Source organism: Sebastes umbrosus, chromosome 23, assembly GCF_015220745.1.
Source record: "Sebastes umbrosus isolate fSebUmb1 chromosome 23, fSebUmb1.pri, whole genome shotgun sequence".
Lineage (NCBI taxonomy): Eukaryota > Metazoa > Chordata > Actinopteri > Perciformes > Sebastidae > Sebastes > Sebastes umbrosus.
The window spans coordinates 3,356,533-3,375,064 of record NC_051291.1 but is presented as its reverse complement, the minus strand read 5'-3'; the positions used below and the strand labels follow the sequence as shown (position 1 = coordinate 3,375,064).

General features: G+C 43.8%; 1 protein-coding gene across 10 annotated transcripts in view; it reads right to left on the bottom strand.

Moving 5' to 3' along the window:
- The window catches only part of nav3 (neuron navigator 3), a 227,489-nt gene that overhangs the window by 129,372 nt on the left and 79,585 nt on the right, over nucleotides 1-18,532 (bottom strand). For all 10 annotated transcript variants that reach the window (XM_037760193.1, XM_037760198.1, XM_037760195.1 and 7 more), the window contains exon 4: nucleotides 7,725-7,797. In XM_037760193.1, the coding sequence (XP_037616121.1) occupies nucleotides 7,725-7,797 (73 nt within the window). The remainder of the gene's footprint in view (nucleotides 1-7,724; nucleotides 7,798-18,532) is intronic.

Genomic DNA, 18,532 nt, shown 5'->3' with positions numbered 1-18,532 from the left:
TGGATTCCTTTGGTTTTGTAGTTTTATTTGATACCAGTATCTTCACTCTAGCTTCAAAACGAGTCCGCTACAACCAACTCCACACAGAGAGGCCATGCTAAGATTAGGGATCGAACCTGGGACTTTCTTGCTGTGAGGCGAAAGCAGTAACCATATAAAAGGATAACATACAAAGAAAAAGATAATACTGGGGACCTACAAGACAACTACAATGAAATAAGCCAGAAAACAGTAGCACAACGTAAGAGTAATGTATGAGATTTAAAGAGCTCATATTCCTGGTTTTGATCTCCCAGAAACTGCAGCCCTGCAGATAAAGTCACCGTTTCAATATGCTGAGCTGGAAACAAACTCCTAATCAATGAGCAACTTTGTCTGGGGTGTTCATCTTATCCTCAACAAACAAAACTCAAACAAATGCATCTCCCGCGGACTCCTCCACACACACACAGCCCGGGATGGGATTCAGCAGTCACAGAGGCGGAAGAATTGATCACTGTGGCTAACGCACCCATTTGTGAAATGGACTTTTCAGATCAAACCCTCAGCGAGAGCTGGCACACACAGAGGCACGGGGAAGGATAGCGGCGGCTGACGCAGGGCTTTTTTACTCCATTTTTCAATTTGGTGAGGGCTCAGACATTCTCCCCCTCAGCCATCCATGGCTACAGAGCGCTGTTTGGAGACTGTGAAAGTTGGGGAAGATTAATCTCTTGGGGGTGTTTTTTTTTCATTTTCTAACACCCAGAGGCGGTAATTTATACCGGGCCTTAGAGAGTCGGAGCAGCAGCGTTTTCTGTGCTTTAGGGAGAGACGTGTTGCAGATTCAGCCGCACCAAAGAGCCACTGTGGACTGAAACTGGTGGCAAATGGTAACAGAAATTAATAATAATACTTCACCGATCCCAAAAGGAAAGTTGCATTTGAGTATCTCACTCAAGGAAACTTTAGCAAGGTGTAGGCTTGCACCAAGGTTACACTACTAACCAAGCAATTCGGCTACTGTGCCGGGACCCCGGAGCTCCAGGATCACTGCTTTATGATCATTTGTTTGAACAATTGTTCGGCATTATGCACCACGAAAGCACAGCATCAACTGACAAGATCAAGGTGATCTGATCTCCAAGCCCTGTCTTGATGTCCCTGTGTCAAACTTGTGTCAAAAACCCCACTTTTTCAGTGCTTGTGCACATACATCTGGGTATCTGGAGTTCCTACCAACCCACAAACTGTGAAATAAGTCAACCCAGTAAGTTTTTCGTGGGCTGTCTTTATATCCGTTACTTATTCAGTCTCTCTTTCACACTCTCAAACCAGAGTTGGTGATTGTTGAAACAGTGGAACAGCGTTCTGTCGAGTTTGAATGAAGCGTGTTTTACAACGATCAGTGAGGTAAATTTACTGTTTCTGCAAATGGAGTCTGGCGGCTTTGAGGAGCGCATATAACGGTCTTTTCACATATAACTAAGTGAATTAATGTTTCTATTTCGACCAAAACAAAGTTGTTGATTGTTGGAACGGTGGAAAGATGAACCAAGATGGTTTCGATGAGTTTTATTTTGTTTCTGTTGAGGTTGAATGAAGTTGCGTTTTGATAATCAGCAAGGTAAAATGACTGTTTCTGCCAATGGAGTCTGGTGGCTTTGAGGAGAGCATATTAATTGTATGTTTTTCTTACATTAATAAATCATAATAATTGTCCAGATCCCTGGTGTTTTAGTTTATCAAATGTTCACTTCAATGCATATCATATAGTATCGCAAAGTAGCTGCATATGAACAGGGTTAATCTCCGCCAAATGCTTTATCTTGTAATTATTTTGGTGTTGCTGCACAATGTTTCGAGGAGAATTATCTGCAGTTGCAAAATAGGACTTATGCAGGATTTATGCATGAAAAGGAAACTTTGACAAGCTGCTGCTGTACAAGAGTGCACCATACTGGCTTTTTCTTCCACAGTGATGTAGGACAGAGATACTAGCACTTCAGATATTTTCTGCTCGACCATCAAAGTGTCTGTAGTTCAGCTTGTCGTCTGGACAAAGCTCCATAATTGTGTTTGCTGAAAACTCCTTTTCTGTTGCACCTTTTTTCAACTTTCTGAGAGTTTTGGGGGAAGTTGTGATCGAGAAAAGAATAGCTGGATTCCGATTGCTTAAAGTTCCCATTAGACATTTTTGTCAGCTTTCATCCCCTGAAAGCAGAAGGGCTCTTGCTGCTCTGGAGCAGCAGAGTGTAGAAGACAAGTGTTTCTGCTTTGGCCCACGCTCAGTGAAAATGGGCCTTTGCTTCTGGAGGCCTTTTAAGTGGTTGACGTGGTTTCATTCAATCTTTCCTTTTTATTATTATTTGGCGAGGTTAGTTATTTCATGAGTCACAGAGGACTTTAGAGGAGGTGAAGGAGAGGTTCTAGCACGGCTGGGTAATAGGAAGAAGAGGACACATGCTGTGAGAGCATTTAAGGACTATATATTCTGTCTTTACCTACTTAATCAGCCTCTTTTTTTTGTTTAATCCCCAGACAATACAGCCAGGGTCTCTCTTTTACAACTCCACAGCTGGTTATGTCTTTGCTTCCGCTGCTGCCCTCGGCTTCTCTGTGTAAATTTGGTTTTAATTCCAATGTTTGGCTTCCATTTAATTCCCAATTACGTTGTCAAACAACTATTGTTCCACTGTTTTGAGCTTATTACACAGTCAGACATTTTTTTTTTCAGCCAGAAAAGATAATTAATACACTACTTTAAAGGGTAACTTTGGTATTTTTTTCAACATGGACCCTATTTTACTGTGTTTTTGTGTCTAAGTGACTAATAGGGACAACAAGTTGTGAAACTGGTCGGAGAGCGCTGTAGACTGCACCGGCTAACGGGCTGCAATGTAATCCAATTGGGGCAAGCTGGCACCGTCATTTTTACGTCCACTAAAAGTTCTTGTTTTTGCCATGACAGGCTACAATTGCTATTATAAGTATTTTATAAGTGTCTGTCATTATGGAAAGAGTCTCACTCTATGAGAAGTCTCGTTTTGAAATCTAATCTGGCAAAGTAATGTGTTGCCGAAAGACAACAGTGGAAACATGAGTGAGAGTTGGAAAGAGGAGTTCCGGGCAGAGTTTGTTGTGTTGTAGTACCAGAAAGGATAGTTAGTTAGTTAAAGATAGTCTAACTGACTAGTAAGGACAACAATTTCTGAAATTTGGTCCAGTATTGAGGGAGAGCGCTGTAGACTCACGGGCTGCAATGTAATCCTATTGGGGCAAGCTGGCCCACATTTTTATGTCCACTAAAAGTGCTTGTTTTTGCCATGACAGGCTCTGATTGGTATTATTATTATCCTTTTTATAAAACATTGATTTTTACACTGTAAACTGTACAAAATATCTTTGCCTCTTGGCATCAATATAAGTTCCCCATTTTCTCAGGGTTGAAACATGTTAAAGCTCCAGAAAAGAAGCAGTTTTTTTCACATGTTGTCCCCGTCTGGTGGATTTTTCAGATATACTAAGTGATTTCTCCTACTTCTTAAAGGGTAACTTCAGTATTTTTCAACCTGGATCCTATTTTTCCCATGGTTTTGGGTCTACCTGACTAATGGGGACAACAATTTCTGAAATTGGTCGAGTATTGAGCTCACAGGCTGCAATGTAATCCCATTGGGGCAAGCACTGTCGTTGCCAGCTTGCCCCAATTGGATTATATTGCTGCCCGTTAGCTGGTGCAGTCTACAGCGCTCTCCCTCAATACTGGACCAATTTCAGAAATTGCTGTCCCCATCAGTCACTCAGACACAAACACATGGGAAAATATGGTCCAGGTTGAAAAATACCAAAGTCACCCTTTAACTTAAAACCTTACCCTCGCCCTGGGCCTCACCTTCTGGTCAGAGACTAAATGTATACCCCTTGCTGACCCAGTAAAGTGACCTAATGAAACCAGACACCCACTGAGATCAAGCAGGAGGCACTTTAATGTGGTGAGCAGGTCGTTCTAAAGGTTGCCCGCTAGCACTATAAGAGGCTGCTCTGCTATGGCCTCATCTGCAGTGGAAAGAGGCTTTAATGACCTGCTGTAAGGACCCCTCACTGTAAGCCATTATCAACTGCAGGAAATGTGTGTTTAGGAGCTTTACACCTGCTTTTTTAAGGCTGGTAACGGTAGACTGAACTTCCTGTGGATAATTATCACATTTCAAGTAGTAAAACCTTTTTCTTTTGGTGTTAAGGGGTCAAGTGTGAGTTTGAGTTGGTGGAGCTTTTTTCAAGAGTCTAGAGTTCTCTGTTGGCACTGTACATTTCTGCAAACCACGGGATACGTTGAATATCAACGTGTCTGAAGCAAAAATTACATTTCATAAATACTAGGGATGTCAAAGTTAACGCATTAATAACACGGCTAATGCAAATTCAAGTTCTTTAATGCATTAACACAACTTGGGATTTTTAATTAACCTCTTAAACATCCGATGGGCCGTGGTCGGGCCCTGCCACTATTTGATCTTTTGGACGTTATAGAGGAGTGAAGATAACTGGCATCATATGAAACTAGAAAACCTAATGAATCCATTGTTACCAACCATGTCATACTTGCATGTTGCGAAGGAGATTAAATAACGCTCCAAAGTTTAGGCTAAATTTTGGCGAGGAAAAACAGTCATGGCCATTTTCAAAGGGGTCCCTTGACCTCTGACCTCAAGATCAGTGAATGTAAATGGGTTCTATGGGTACCCACGAGTCTCCCCTTTACAGACATGCCCACTCTATGATAATCACATGCCGTTTGCGGCAAAATGTTTGCAGTTTAAAGTTTTCCTACAATTACATTTTTTAAAAATCGCAACATATTGCATACAGTATCGCAATATATCGCAATATATTGAATTTACCCGTGTATCATGATACATGTCGTATCGCTAGATTCTTGCCAATACACAGGTCTAACTATCAGGAATAAGTTAACATTTTGCTATGATGGTTGTTTCCTTACAGTAGTTTATTCTTGAGGTGCCCAGTCGGTAGTCCTTGTATGTTAAATACGTTGGTATGATGAGGGGTTAAGCAGGTTCACAATGACAACTTGTCCGTAGCGTTATGTTCTCATTACGGCCTTTAACCTCCCTCAGCGGAAACGTCTGAGAGGAAACTAGAACACTCCTCAACATGATGAGTTTTTCCGGAACCTTGGGTTTACAGCCTCCCACCAGAGAGATGCAAGGGGACTTCTAGAGAGGTTGTTAGAATAAGTAGGCTGTCTCAGAAAAAAAATCAAACCTTCCACTTTGTTTTTTAAACCCACGCCGTGTAAAAAGATAATAAAGAGTGCATATGCCAGCCAACAGAATGTGGAAAGCCCTGATTCAATTAAGACGTGAGAGGGCAAACGTGGCCGTCACAAACACAATGCAGCACATGGAGTGAGAGAATAAAAAGGAAGGGAGCGAGGGAGAGAAAGATGGAAGTGGAGTGATGAAACGCGGCAGCAACAGTGATGGACATAGTAACCCAATAGCCCATATATTTACAGGCCCACTTTAGAAATGCCAGGCCTGGTGAGTCACTTTGCTGTTTTTAGTGCTGTAGTGGGGGGGGCATAATGTAGAGCTGTCGGTCAGTGTGTCAGGCTCTCACACTATTTCTGCTGCTGGAGAGGTCAAGGGCACACAGCTCTTTAATGTTTAAAGGGGAGCAGGAACAACATGGGGTCTGAGGTCCTAAATAACAGCAGGAGACGTTTTCTGGTAGAATAATTGAGACATGCTTGTATCAAAACCCAATCAGAAGGATTTCTATTAACCAAATCGTTCTCACATCACTCCTTCTTTTTTATAAAACATTGATTTTTACACTGTAAACTGTACAAAAACCATCTGTGCCTCTTGGCATCAATATAAGTTCCCCATTTCTCAGGTTTGAAACATGTTAAAGCTCCAGAAAAGCAGCATTTGTTTTCACATTTTGTCCTCGTCTGGTGAATTTTTCAGATATACTGAGAGATTAGGTGAAATTTCTCCGACTTCTTAAAGGGTAACTTCAGTATTTTTCAACCTGGACCCTATTTTCCCATGTGTTTTGGGTCTAACTGACTAATAGGGACAACAATTTCTGAAATTGGTCGAGTATTGAGCTCACAAGCTGCAATGTAATCCCATTGGGGCAAGCTGGCACCGTCATTTACGTCCACTAAAAGTTCTTTTTTTTGCCATGACAGGCTCTGATTGTTTTTATAAGTGTCTTCTGACATTATGGAAAGAGTCTTGCTCAAGGAGAAGTGTCATTCGTTAATCTCGCGAAAGGTGACTTGTTGCCAAAAGACAACGGTGGAAACGTGAGTGAGATTTGGAGAGAGGAGGACTGGGCAGAGTTTGTTGTGTTGGAGCTCAACCAGAAAGGATAGTTAATACACTGAGCTTTAAAGGGTAACTTTGGTATTTTCCAACCTGGACCCTATTTTCCCATGTTTTTGTGTCTAACTGACTAATAGTGACAACAATTTCAGAAATTGGTCCAGTATTGAGGGAGAGCGCTGTAGACCCACGGGCTGCAATGTAATCCTATTGGGGCAAGCTGCCACCTTCATTTACGTACACTGAAAGTGCTTGTTTTTGCCATGACAGGCTCTGATTGTTATTATATGTGTCTGACATTATGGAAAGAGTCTCTCAGTCATGGAGAAGTCTCACTCTGAAATCTGGCGAGGTGACGTGTTGCTGGAAGACAACGGTGGAATAGTGGAATACATCCATGGTGGAAACGTGAATGCCAGTCGGACAGTTTGTTGTGTTGGGAGTACAGAAAGCGAAGCTTAGTGTTGTCTGAAGGATTTTAAATGTCTGAATGTTAAGATGATTTCCAGAATGTGGATGATGTCTTTGAAGTCATTGTTGTCAGACACTTATGATAACAATCTGAGCCTGTCAGTGGCAAAAACAAGCACTTTTAGTAAACGTAACGTTACATTGACACTGCTCACTTGCCCCCGCAGTTTGTTTCAAGGCTGCCGATTACAGCTTTATCCCTTGATACTGGACCAATTTCAAAAATTGTTGTCCGTATTAGTCAGTTAGACACAAACACATGGGAAAATAGGGTCCAGGTTGAAAAATACTAAGCTAAATTGACCATAGTTAACACTTTACAGTACATGAGCTCTTTGCATGCAGTGAAAAAACTGACTGCAGTTGGATTCATTTAGGAACTTTGAGGTAATCTTGGGTTCCTACTGTGGAGTCCAAATCAAGTGTAAAACAAAAATCCGAACAGATAGTTTGGAACTTAAGTGTAATTTCAGCTCTGGCCCTGTGAGACAATTTTTAGCTTATCATTCAATTTGGCGAGCAGTCACTCAGCACAGAGCGCCGCTGCAGTCGTATAAGCCGTGTACTGTATATACCATGATGGTCGGCAGGCCAATCCCTCGCTGGAGTTTTTTATCCTCCCACAATCCACTTTGATGCCCTAATGATTGCCTACGCTGCCATAGTAGAAAGCTGGAGATGGAGAAACTGTTGCGCCCTGTCATGATACCGACGTGGTAAATTCCATTGCTATGAAGTATAATAGCATGTCTTGGAAATAGAGAGAGATTTGGTGCTGTGAAGAAATGGAAAGCTACCCGCAGAAAGGTTGGGTGGCGCTGGAGCCAAATGAATTTTCCAGGTCGAGAAATTAGAAATACAAACAGGGATCATCAAGACTTTTCATCGGGGCCCCTCGTTCGCTCTTCTTACCTTCTGCTGAGAGCCCTTGTACATTCACTCCTCTGGCGTCCAGGAAGCTGAGGCAGGCGTCCACATTCTCGATCTGCGGAGGAGACGAGACAGCGGACAGTCAGCACAAAGGACAGACGCAGCAGGAATGTGACGAACATTCAATGAGCCTAAATGTCTCGGGGCAGAGGGCTCGGAGGACGGGGAGCGATCTGCATTACTACCCATAAAGCACGTCATTGTGTGGTTATTTCCCGACCCCCGCTTGACCCTGGGAGCCGGCTGCGTGGCATACTGACCGAAATGTGCCTGCCACCTACACGCCTGCCTCGGCAATTCACACATATGTACAATAAATTCACATCCAGCACTGTAGACACACATTTGCACAGGTCGTGTGGGTCAGCGGGGCCCACTTGAGGCCTTTCACAGCACAGTCAACAACCGTCACCTCTGCAGACGGGTATCGCTTTCACAAAGGCCCACTGAGGTCGCAGTTATTAGGGGGATTTTTTTTTGCATTCATTGGCGGTGGCGGCTAACGGGTGGCTTCGTTAGCATGGTGGCCGGCCGCCAAAGCCCCCCCCTTCCTCAGGAGGTCTTTTATAACAAGGTCAAAGGTCGGAGTGCTCCGCGTCAGCGCAGTGTGCCAAGGCAACACAAAGGGCAGGCCGGGGCGGCTCAGCCAGACGTCCAGCGGGGCAGTGATGATTCATGAGCTGTAACTACTCTCCTCCATCTCTTTTTTAAAATGCTCTCTCACTCTGTGTCTCTGTATTAGTGAGAGGGAGACTTTGTAGAACCGGGATAATGAGTCACATCTGCACCCAGACCATTTAGATACTCGCTGATTCTTCTCTTACTCCCACTGAGCTCAGCTCCATTGTCCTCCGTGGCTTAATGATGTGAGAGAATTAGCCACTGAAAGCCAGAAAACATGGGTGGTATTAGTATAATAAAGTCTGTTATATCAACCTGTTTGCTCCAGTTTTTGCCCTGTGAAGTTTGCAGTATTTGATCTGAGAAGAACCCGATGAAGCCGAGTCAGCTGGAAAATGCAGAGAAGTCCTTTTCGCCCAACTATTTCACTATCACGTCAAATTACTTGACACGGTTTCCTCCCACTCACCATGAGAAATGTCAGAGAAAATGACAAGCACGTCTACATCACAAAACTGATTTATTTGTCAACAGTGATTTGACAGGCGTCGGATCAGAAAAGGCTTCTTATGTGTCGTTCTACAGGGCTGCCACGGACGAATGACGTGTTTTGTCATTTAATTTGCTGTGTGGCAGCAGTGCATTGTACTTTTACTGCAGTGAGAGGAGTATGCCATGTGAGTTTAATGGCAGATTTGAGGGACACTAATTCCAGAAAGACATTTTACTGTTTAATATAAACATAATCTTTGAACAACAAATCTGTGTTGAAATCAGCAGGAGGAGAGTTAGTTACGTTACCTGTTAACGGAGGTGCCATTCAGTTATTATAAAGAGACGTTCACGGTCTGCTCAGCAAAATAACCATTGTAGTTGACCAACTAGTTTTAACTGATTTTTATAACCAATTTACAGGACGGATCACTGACAACACATGCTCTTTCTCAGCACCAGTCGTGCAGACTGTCCATTACGACCACATCCTCTACTACAGGCCTCGCAGCAGCTGCACCGTGAATCAAGCACTTTGCTCAAGGGCACCTCAAGCAGTTGCTGAAGACGAGTGCTCCCCTTCCCGTCGCTCTCTCACCGCAGACTGATATGTTTACACTGGTTGTATCAACAGGGAGCCCAGTGGGACAAGAAGTCAGACATCGAGCTCCTCCATCTGCCTGACACAACCTCCCACTCCCCCCCAAACGCCGCACGCATTCTCACAGCAGGCGAAACCCTCACATGTGGGCTTCCATATTCTCTTCCCACACCAGACGCTCACACACATGTGTGTGCCCGGGTGCTAGCTGGTTTGATTATCCCACACAAATTCTCAGAAGTCGGAGAGAGACATGTGCCGAGCAGCGTTTGCGAGCGCTCATTAACTACAGTCTCAATTAGAGCGAGCATCGGGATGATGTGGGGTGTAGGAGCTCTCAAAGTGCAATCGTGTGCCAAAATAAGCAGCCTGCAGGCACAGATGATATGTAATCAACAATATTTGTATGATAACAGCCACTTCCATCGAGGGACTTCTCAATTAGGTTCAAATATTTACGACAAAAGAGCTTGGGAGGCCTTGATGGAGCACTTTTGCATCTGCTCCACAGGCAGCGTGTGTGTTTGAAGGCTGCTTTAATAGCTGATAAAGACAAAAAGGAGTGAACTCATAAACAGTAAATCTCTTTAGTCGGAGACAGAGCTCTGTCTTTCTTAAGGACAGGCATCACCGTCTTCCAATAAGCCTTCGAGTGAAACTCCAACCAGAGGCTTTTAGGCAAAACCGCTGTTTGTTTTCAGTCGGCCTTAACTCCAAAATGACGTAAACAAGCGGGGGTAATGATTGAAGGCGTTGATGACGGCTGGGGCATTAATGTTCCGCAGGGTTCTGGCCATGTTTAACTGCTAGTTTGGTGGGCGGTTTGGCTTTGCGGCATCCTGCAACAGCTTCTCGAGAAACCGACATCATTTATTTTTCCGACGCGGGCTGGCATCAGACGGATCCGCATGAGCCATTAAAAGCAATTTGGAAAAGGGCATTTTGATGAGGCGCACTTTGCCCCAATCGTGAAGCACTTAAAGCGAAAAGGGGAGCACATTCGGAGAAGTGACAGGAGGGCACATGTGGGGGAAGAGGACTTGCCACTAAGCCTGGGAGAAGAATGAGGGGGGGAGCTGTGATAATCAGTTTCAATTAAGCTATGCTTGGTTTTACAAAGCCACACCACAAATCTAAATATCACGTTCCAACTGACACAGGCAGCAGAGCGGAGGGGAGCTTTTGGGCCATGGCTGGTCGACACGAGGCATAACCGCACTCCCTGCCTCAACCTGTCCTCCACCGTCTCCTGTATAATCACTGATGAGTTTAAGAAAGAGTAGTAGAGACTGAGGGACATGATAGAGGAGGAGACCAAGTGAATGAACTTGTCTTGTATCCATTACCATCCTGTACAGCACACAAGTCTTTAAAGATATATTGAAATGACTCTATATTGGCAGAGAACATATCTTGAGGTTAGAGGTCAAGGGACCCCTTTGAAAATAGCCACGCCAGTTTTTCCTCGCAAAAATGTTGCTTAAAAGGCAGGGTTGACGATGTTCTCCAGTAGACACTATTATATTGGTTGAAATGGTCTTCACACCCCGACATCGATCCGTTACTGATGAGCTCTGAAAAAGGACCGGAAAAGAGGCGTCATCTGTAGCTGCTGTAATCCTGTAAAAACGTCTACCAATCACTGCCTCACGGTCCGCTTGGAAAGAACCAATCAGATGCCTCCCTGCCTCCCTGCTCGTACTCTACCCTTGGCGTGCACCAGCCTGAACTCAAAGCGCGTCGCCGACGGAGCTCCTGAGGCGATGCTACTTTCAAATATTGATAGCTTTCCAACATCGTCGACCCTACCTTTAACTATGAAGTTAAGTAAATGTGATTTTAGTAAACTGGCTAAAACATTCAAAATCACTGGTGTGGTGCTTTACGTTTATTGTGTATGTGTAACAAGAAATTTAGTATTTTCGGCTTGCACTTTTTTGAGCAAATGTAAAATTGTCCGTTTGTGTTTCGGCTTTAATTCGTTTTTTTTGCACTTTTATCTTCTAAGGTTTTCTTCTTCTTTTCTTTCTTCTTCTTTTGAAAGACTACCGTAGTGAACTCTGTCCTTTTGTACTTTTAAAGCTGCACAGAAAAGATCACATGGAAGAGTGTTCTTTGTAAAAACGTGACTCATCTTTTTCTCTGATTGCACTTGAAAAGTCCCATTTTTGGTAAATCTCTACAGCAATGTTGCAGCATGTTGCAGCGTTTTCTACAGTACTTCAGCGTATTTCAACACTCTTTCCACTGACACAGAATGAGACACAGAATGAGACAGCGGCTACATCTGCATGTTTGCAGCTTCATTTCCTCGCGTCCCTCCTCGCCTTATGAAAGCGTGCTGCTGGGGCACGTCGGGCCTCTCTCTCTGAACATATCAAGTGACTGGCTGGAATTGGAAAGTGTTATCCCCCTCCGATGCAACTGTCAAATACAAATGGGCCAACACCTTAATTACCACTTCCTACGGGACAGAAAACAACCCCCTTCAAGACGGGACTGGAAAAGCAGGCGTTAGCGCTTTACAGCGCATGAGAACAGCTCCATAATTGAAGGGTTTTATTCCAAAATGCTACATATCCACTGGAAAATACATGCCACCTTAAATCCCTAAGTCAGTATTTCAAAAACACAGATGACTTCACAAATAAAGCTGTTTCGTGAGCACGTCTTGGGATGACTTCTAGTTTTTCTTTCCAATCTGTTTTACTGTCAACCCAGCGGTTATTTTCTGAATGCTGTCAGTGTTTATTAATTCATTTTACACCCACATGGAGATCAGATCTTGTCGTGGTGGTTGGAACCTGAATCAACACAGGGGTTAATAAAGGCTATGGGTATAAAACCAAAACAGCAAAGAGCTGATTGGCTTTTGTAGCATCATGTTCTTTCGCTTAAGGCAGAAATCAAACTCTGGCCATGAGTCAGGGGAATCCAAATAAATAAAAAAAATCCCTCACGTCATCGTTTTAAGCCAGCAGACCAAAATCGATACCAGCTAAAGTTATGAGTTTTGCCTCAGACACCCCTGTGTCAGAGCTGCTTTTTTTCCTCCACTCCACAACGTTGACAAGATGAATACAGACTTTTTTTGTATCTATTAATTCCTTTTGGCACTGGAAAGCTAATGAGGCAAAGCTCATCACTCACGCTGAGGCGACACATAACTGGGATGCTTTACGCAGCCAGAATATACTTTATTAATCATTGCCGATGAGCTGAGCTGCTTTGGAAGCCAAACATTTAAAATGCAGACAAAGCCAAGTCCCTCTGCTCGCTGCTGCGGAGTTGTGGCCCAAAGGGTTTGAAAATACAAGGCGAGAATTATTTGTGTGATTTATTTGGGTTTCAATCCCAATGCGTCAAGTACCACAGCTTGGTCAGGGGTCTGACACCGACGGAGTCTGATACCGACGGAGTCTGATACCGACGGAGTCTGATACCGACGCACCCTTTAGGGTCTGTATGAGACGCAACAGGCTTTGAACTACCTACAATGTAAACCCACCTGCGTCATCATTAAACAGTCAGAACAATTGGACTGAAAACACAGGACTTTCAACCAGGAGACCACAGACCTTTATTTTGAAAAGAGGAAACTACGAGCGGAAACTTGACACGCTGTTCCTGAGTACAAAATTGACGCTAGAGGGGTACCAAGAGCGCCCAACATATCCTCATACAATGGTTTGTATGATATCTTATGAAAAGTTAGTCCTCATTTTCCTTGCGTTTTCCTACGAACGTTCAGCAACACGTGTCAATCTCCGCACGTTACATGCATACAGTCTTTTCAAAATAAACTTCAGGCTTCACAGGAAACAACTTGGTTGGGTTTAGGCAACAAAACTACTTACTTAGGATTAAGCAACAAAACTATTTAGTTAGGATTAGGCAACAAAACTACTTTGTTTTAGGCAACAAAACTACTTAGTTAGGTTAGGAAAAGATTGACTAAGTTAGGCTTCGGCAAAAAAACTACTTAGTTAGGAAAAGATTGACTGGGTTAGGTTTAGGCAACGAAGTTACTTTGTTTTAGGCAACAAAACTACTTAGTTAGGTTTAGGAAAAGATCGTTGTTTGGGTTAAAATAACGTGACGAATAAATCAACGTTGACTTCAGGTTCCACACTCGGTACGAACACTAATCTCCTGGGCAAAGGTCTGATGTTCTTTGATCCACCTATCCACCCCGATCTCCACCTTACGCACTGTTTGTTGCTCTTCATACAAATTGATTTTGTGGGATAAGAATTACAGTGCATTACTTCTCAAAGGTATAGCTACGAACGGCGCATGAGAACAGCCCTGGAGTGTCATAGTCTGAAGCGTACGGCCACTGAGCAAGCGTCTGTATTTGACTTGTTGGGAGTTAGAACGTGTTGGTTTTGTCCCATGAATGACCAAGACGTGAAGAGACGTAGCAGCAGAGTACTTCACTCCACTGTCAAAATATGAGGCCTTCCTTTGAGCAAACAAACCACTTCTCTCATTGTCTATCACCTCTCCGTCAACGCTCCTCTCCAGACTGGGGCTCTGACACTGGTCTCACCCAAAAACACATTGATTCCTCTTTCACCCTGCCCTATCACTCTAAATGCATCCAAAGCAGACAGCTGCTGACAGCCGATGAATCAAACGGGACAGAGCTTTACGGCGGCTGATGGGCAGAGGGGCGACTGGGTTAAAGGATCCTGTCTCATAATCCCGGGATCATCGCTCATCACGTCAGAACCCAAAGTAAAGAAACATTTTCTCATCTGGCACCGGCTGGAGAAACTGCTCCATGCAATATTGATCACGGTGGCAGTCCGTCATAATTCCTTACTCTGACTAAAATCTGAGCTGAGCCGAGGATCTGTCTTTCCTAAAATCTTTGAAAAAGAGGTAATTGCTCAATTTTTTTGCAACGCCATGAGTGTAAACCTCACACTGAACCTCGTGCAGCCAGATTTATGTGGCCAGCTCAGCCTGACAAAGCCAATGTTTGCATTCAGAGCAGCCTAAATGTTATGAAAACCGCACACCATAAAACTTTTTAGAACGCCAGAAAGCCAAAGTAAAATGATTCAATTCAAGTAGCCGAGGCTTCGGAGACAAAACAAGCAATTTTTATCACATCATGCCTCATATTCATGTAAATATAGCAATCATTTTCTATAAGGACTTCACTGTCTGTGACGTTCCTCGTTCTTTAAGAAGCTACGAGCTCAGTCAGCATATAAACACACATGATGTATAATCAACAGGATCTGCATGGCGACACGAGCCTACATCCACGGATGTCTCCGTGATATATGGCGGTTCAATTTCAAATGTTTACAGCATCAAATAACTTGGAGGGCCTCCATGTGGCTTTACGCATCTGCTGCACAGACGGGGTGTGTGTGTGTGTGTGTGACCGCATGTGTGTGTAAAGGCTGTGTGAGCGAGTGGCAGAGAGAGACAGGCAAACAAAGATGTCTCATTGGCAACAAAGACTGACGACTCATCTCATCAATCTCTGGGTTAATCTCTTTAAATCTGTTGATCTGTTTTCACCCAAACCACGAAGTCTAGCCTGGTTTTGTTGCCTGAGGGTTAGGGTTTTTAAAAAATGCCAGTGGGCGCACTTCTTCACTTTTCACCCCTTTTTTTTCACACTTGTTCATCTGCCCGGCTGCACTTGAACATCACACTGCTGTGGTACGGTACGGGTCAGGATGTAAGATCGCTAGACAGACAGATGTCAAGAGGCGCAGATGTAGTACATTTCTTCATAACGAAAAGGTCCAAGCCTTCAGGTGCGCTAAGGAAAATGGAGAAAACAGGAGGAGGAAAAGAAAGTCCAATATAGAGGTATGATGTTGGCCTCCAGCAGCGGAACCGTCTCTTTCAGACGATTAGACTGTTGTCAGGCTATTAAATAGGCGTTATCAGTCGCTATAAGCCCCATAGATGTGGGTCAATAGGGGCCTACTACACCCACTAGTAGGTTTTATCATCTATTCACATGGTAGGTCACTGAAAAAAGGTATAAAGAAGACGACCTTCAGTCACCGTTGTAATTATGAGAGGAGCAGAAGCAGAAATCAGGTGCTGTAGTATCGAGAGTGTGAAATAAGGGGTGGAGGTCAGACACAAAATACGGGGTTTTTGATCAGAAGACCAGAGTTCACATCCCGTGTGAAACCAACAATGTGTAGTTGTCTTTGTGTTCGGAGTTTCTTATACCAATAACACGTTTTTCCCTAAACTTAACTAAGTGTTTTTCTCCCTAAACCTAAAGAGGTCTTTTTGTTTGTGTTCAAATATTAAAGTTTCATTCAGTTTTACATGTTTTAAAACTCACTTTTGCTTTTACAAGGTAGTAGGTGTAGTAGGCCCCTAATGACCCACATCTATGGTGCTTATAATGACCAATAATGCCTATTTAATGGCTTGATAACAGTCAAATTGGGTGCACTGTGAATGCTGCGGTTTTGGAGTACGTAATAAAGTATAAAGTCTCGGTCCTTAGCCTGTTAGAATTAAGTGTAGTGTATGTGAGGAAAGCTGGATTCTCTTTCTTCTTCATCCTCTCCTTTTCCCCCTGTTGAGTATTTGCCAAAGGACCCATGGGCAGCTCATACACAGCCAGGCCGCTAGCTCCCCCCCCCCCTTTGCCCTCACTAAACACTAAACGCGACCCGCCTGGCACCCTCCCGAGCCACCCGCAGCGTGACATGGCAAATGTCGCGGCTGCAAGTGATTGCTGAGCGTCTCTAACTCCGTTCCTCGCTGCTCTGAACAAAAGGAGGCTTGTAGTTTGCTCTGCCTCATGAAGCGAAAACAACAACAACGACTGTGATTTGCGTGAAAGCTCAAAGTCCGTGACTTCTGTTTGGATTTATTTTTAGCGCCCAAAATGACTCAGTTCACCCTGAAACAAAAGGACAAAGCGCTCACTCGCTGCTTTGTAAAAGAAACTTGTTTGTCCTTACTTAACTAAAGGGGCTGCACCGAGTTCACCACGTTACTGGCTTTAATGTTCAGAGGCGCAACATATGGGAGGAGGGAATGTAAATGTGTACATGTAAACAGCCCCCTGCACCTGATTTATCACTGCTGACTGTCCACTGCAGCAGAGGAAACTGCATCTGACATTTAACATACGGGGGAAAGCTGGTGCACAATCCGCTGCAGCGTTTAATCTGACGCACACAGACGGTGAGAGACTGCAGCCAGGTTCAATCAGAGAGGAAGACAGACAGAGAGACAGACAGTGACTGCAGTGGCCTAAAGACTATTGCAGCAGATAATAAAGGTGCATCATTAAGTTACTCTGTGAAGCACCACATAACGCAAAACAAAAGAGCAATGTGACAATTATTTTTTTTACCTCCACATCAACCTCGGCTTCATTTTGCCTGACTTTTATTGGCTCATAGCAGGTTCAGTCAGGTACATTATGATCCAAGCAGCCAGTAATACTCATTAAATAGGTCTGTTATATTCTTCTTTTTCTTTTTATGACTTGCGATTTTTATTATTTACAATATGCACATGAGTCATACAAAGATGACATACAATATGACACATGCTATTTCAAAGTGACTCAAACTAGTTCCTGTCCATCCTATGTATGTTATCTGTCCAAAATGTACCTTAAAGGGAGATTTGTCAAGTATTTAACACTCTTATCAACATGGGAGTGGACAAATATTCTTGCTTTATGCAAATGTATGTATATATTTATTATTGTAAATCAATTAAGAACACAAAACAATGACAGATATTGTCCAGAAACCCTCACAGGTACTGCATTTAGCATAAAACAATATGCTCAAATCATAACATGGCAAACTGCAGCCCAACAGGCAACAACAGCTGTCAGTGTGTCAGTGTGCTGACTTGACTATGACTTGCCCCAAACTGCATGTGATTATCATAAAGTGGGCATGTCTGTAAAGGGGAGACTCGTGGGTACCCAGAGAACCCATTTACATTCACATATCTGGAGGTCAGAGGTCAAGGCCATAAGAAGACACTGAGACAGGAAGGTTGAGAACCAGCAGGAAGCAGCAGGGCTGTGGAGGTATTTCTCACCTTGCATTATGGCCGGTCAGCAGGTTATACAAACAGACGCCTTAAGAGTCAGCAGCTTAACCCCGCTGACCCTTTTGGGGAGAAACAGCCTCAGATGGGACTGACAGGCCGAATCTGTCTCCTGTCAACAGTAATGCTATCCATCACGTTGGTGATGTCTACCTACGTACGCAGACCAGGACTGTAACAGTGTGGATGTGACGAAGAGACAGAAGACAGCAGAGTAATGCCTCCTCTCGCCCTGAATAAACATCTGCCGCTCATTTATCCTCCTCTGCATGCTTACTTTAATGTACTCTGATATGAAGATTAATAATAGCGCCTCTGTTTGTTATTTACTTACAAAGACATCAACTGAGACGAGGTTAACCAAGATTAGTTTTCTAGCTGCATCTCAGTGTTTAGAGTGAAAGCCGTGTTGGAGTATTCCAGTCTCCTAGTTGTGTGACACTCTTTACATGTTAAAGTCTATTTACTAGTCACAGGGAAAGAACTACACAGAGAGACTGCAGCTGGTGCATCACAGTCAAACAAGATAAAAGGTTACCAGTCCTTTAACAAGTCAGCTCGTCGCTCCCTTAACAGAACATCTGCCCTCCTCATTCACTTATAATGAATGATTAAAAGCTTCCAATAGAGCTACAAGTGAGCCTGTAACGAGCCCCTGGGTGCTCCGTGCTCCATGCTGCTAAACTAACATGAGTGGGTCAGCCTGTGCACCGGGACACACACACCTCTTGCAATAAAATACATGGACCCCAAGATGGACCCCTAAAAGCAGCTTCACAGGAGTCAGAGAGCGATGGGAGCGATGTTCACACGGTGTGAAAGCAGTTTTAGCCCAAACAGCTGCCGAGGCACTCGCATACATGAAGCAGCCATACATTAAGAACTGGATCGCACTCTTAAGTCCTCGGTACCGCTTCCAGACATCCTAATTCGGGGCATCACGCGTTCATCATGCGCCTCTTTCAACACCCATTGGGCTAATAATGAAACACGCTGACAC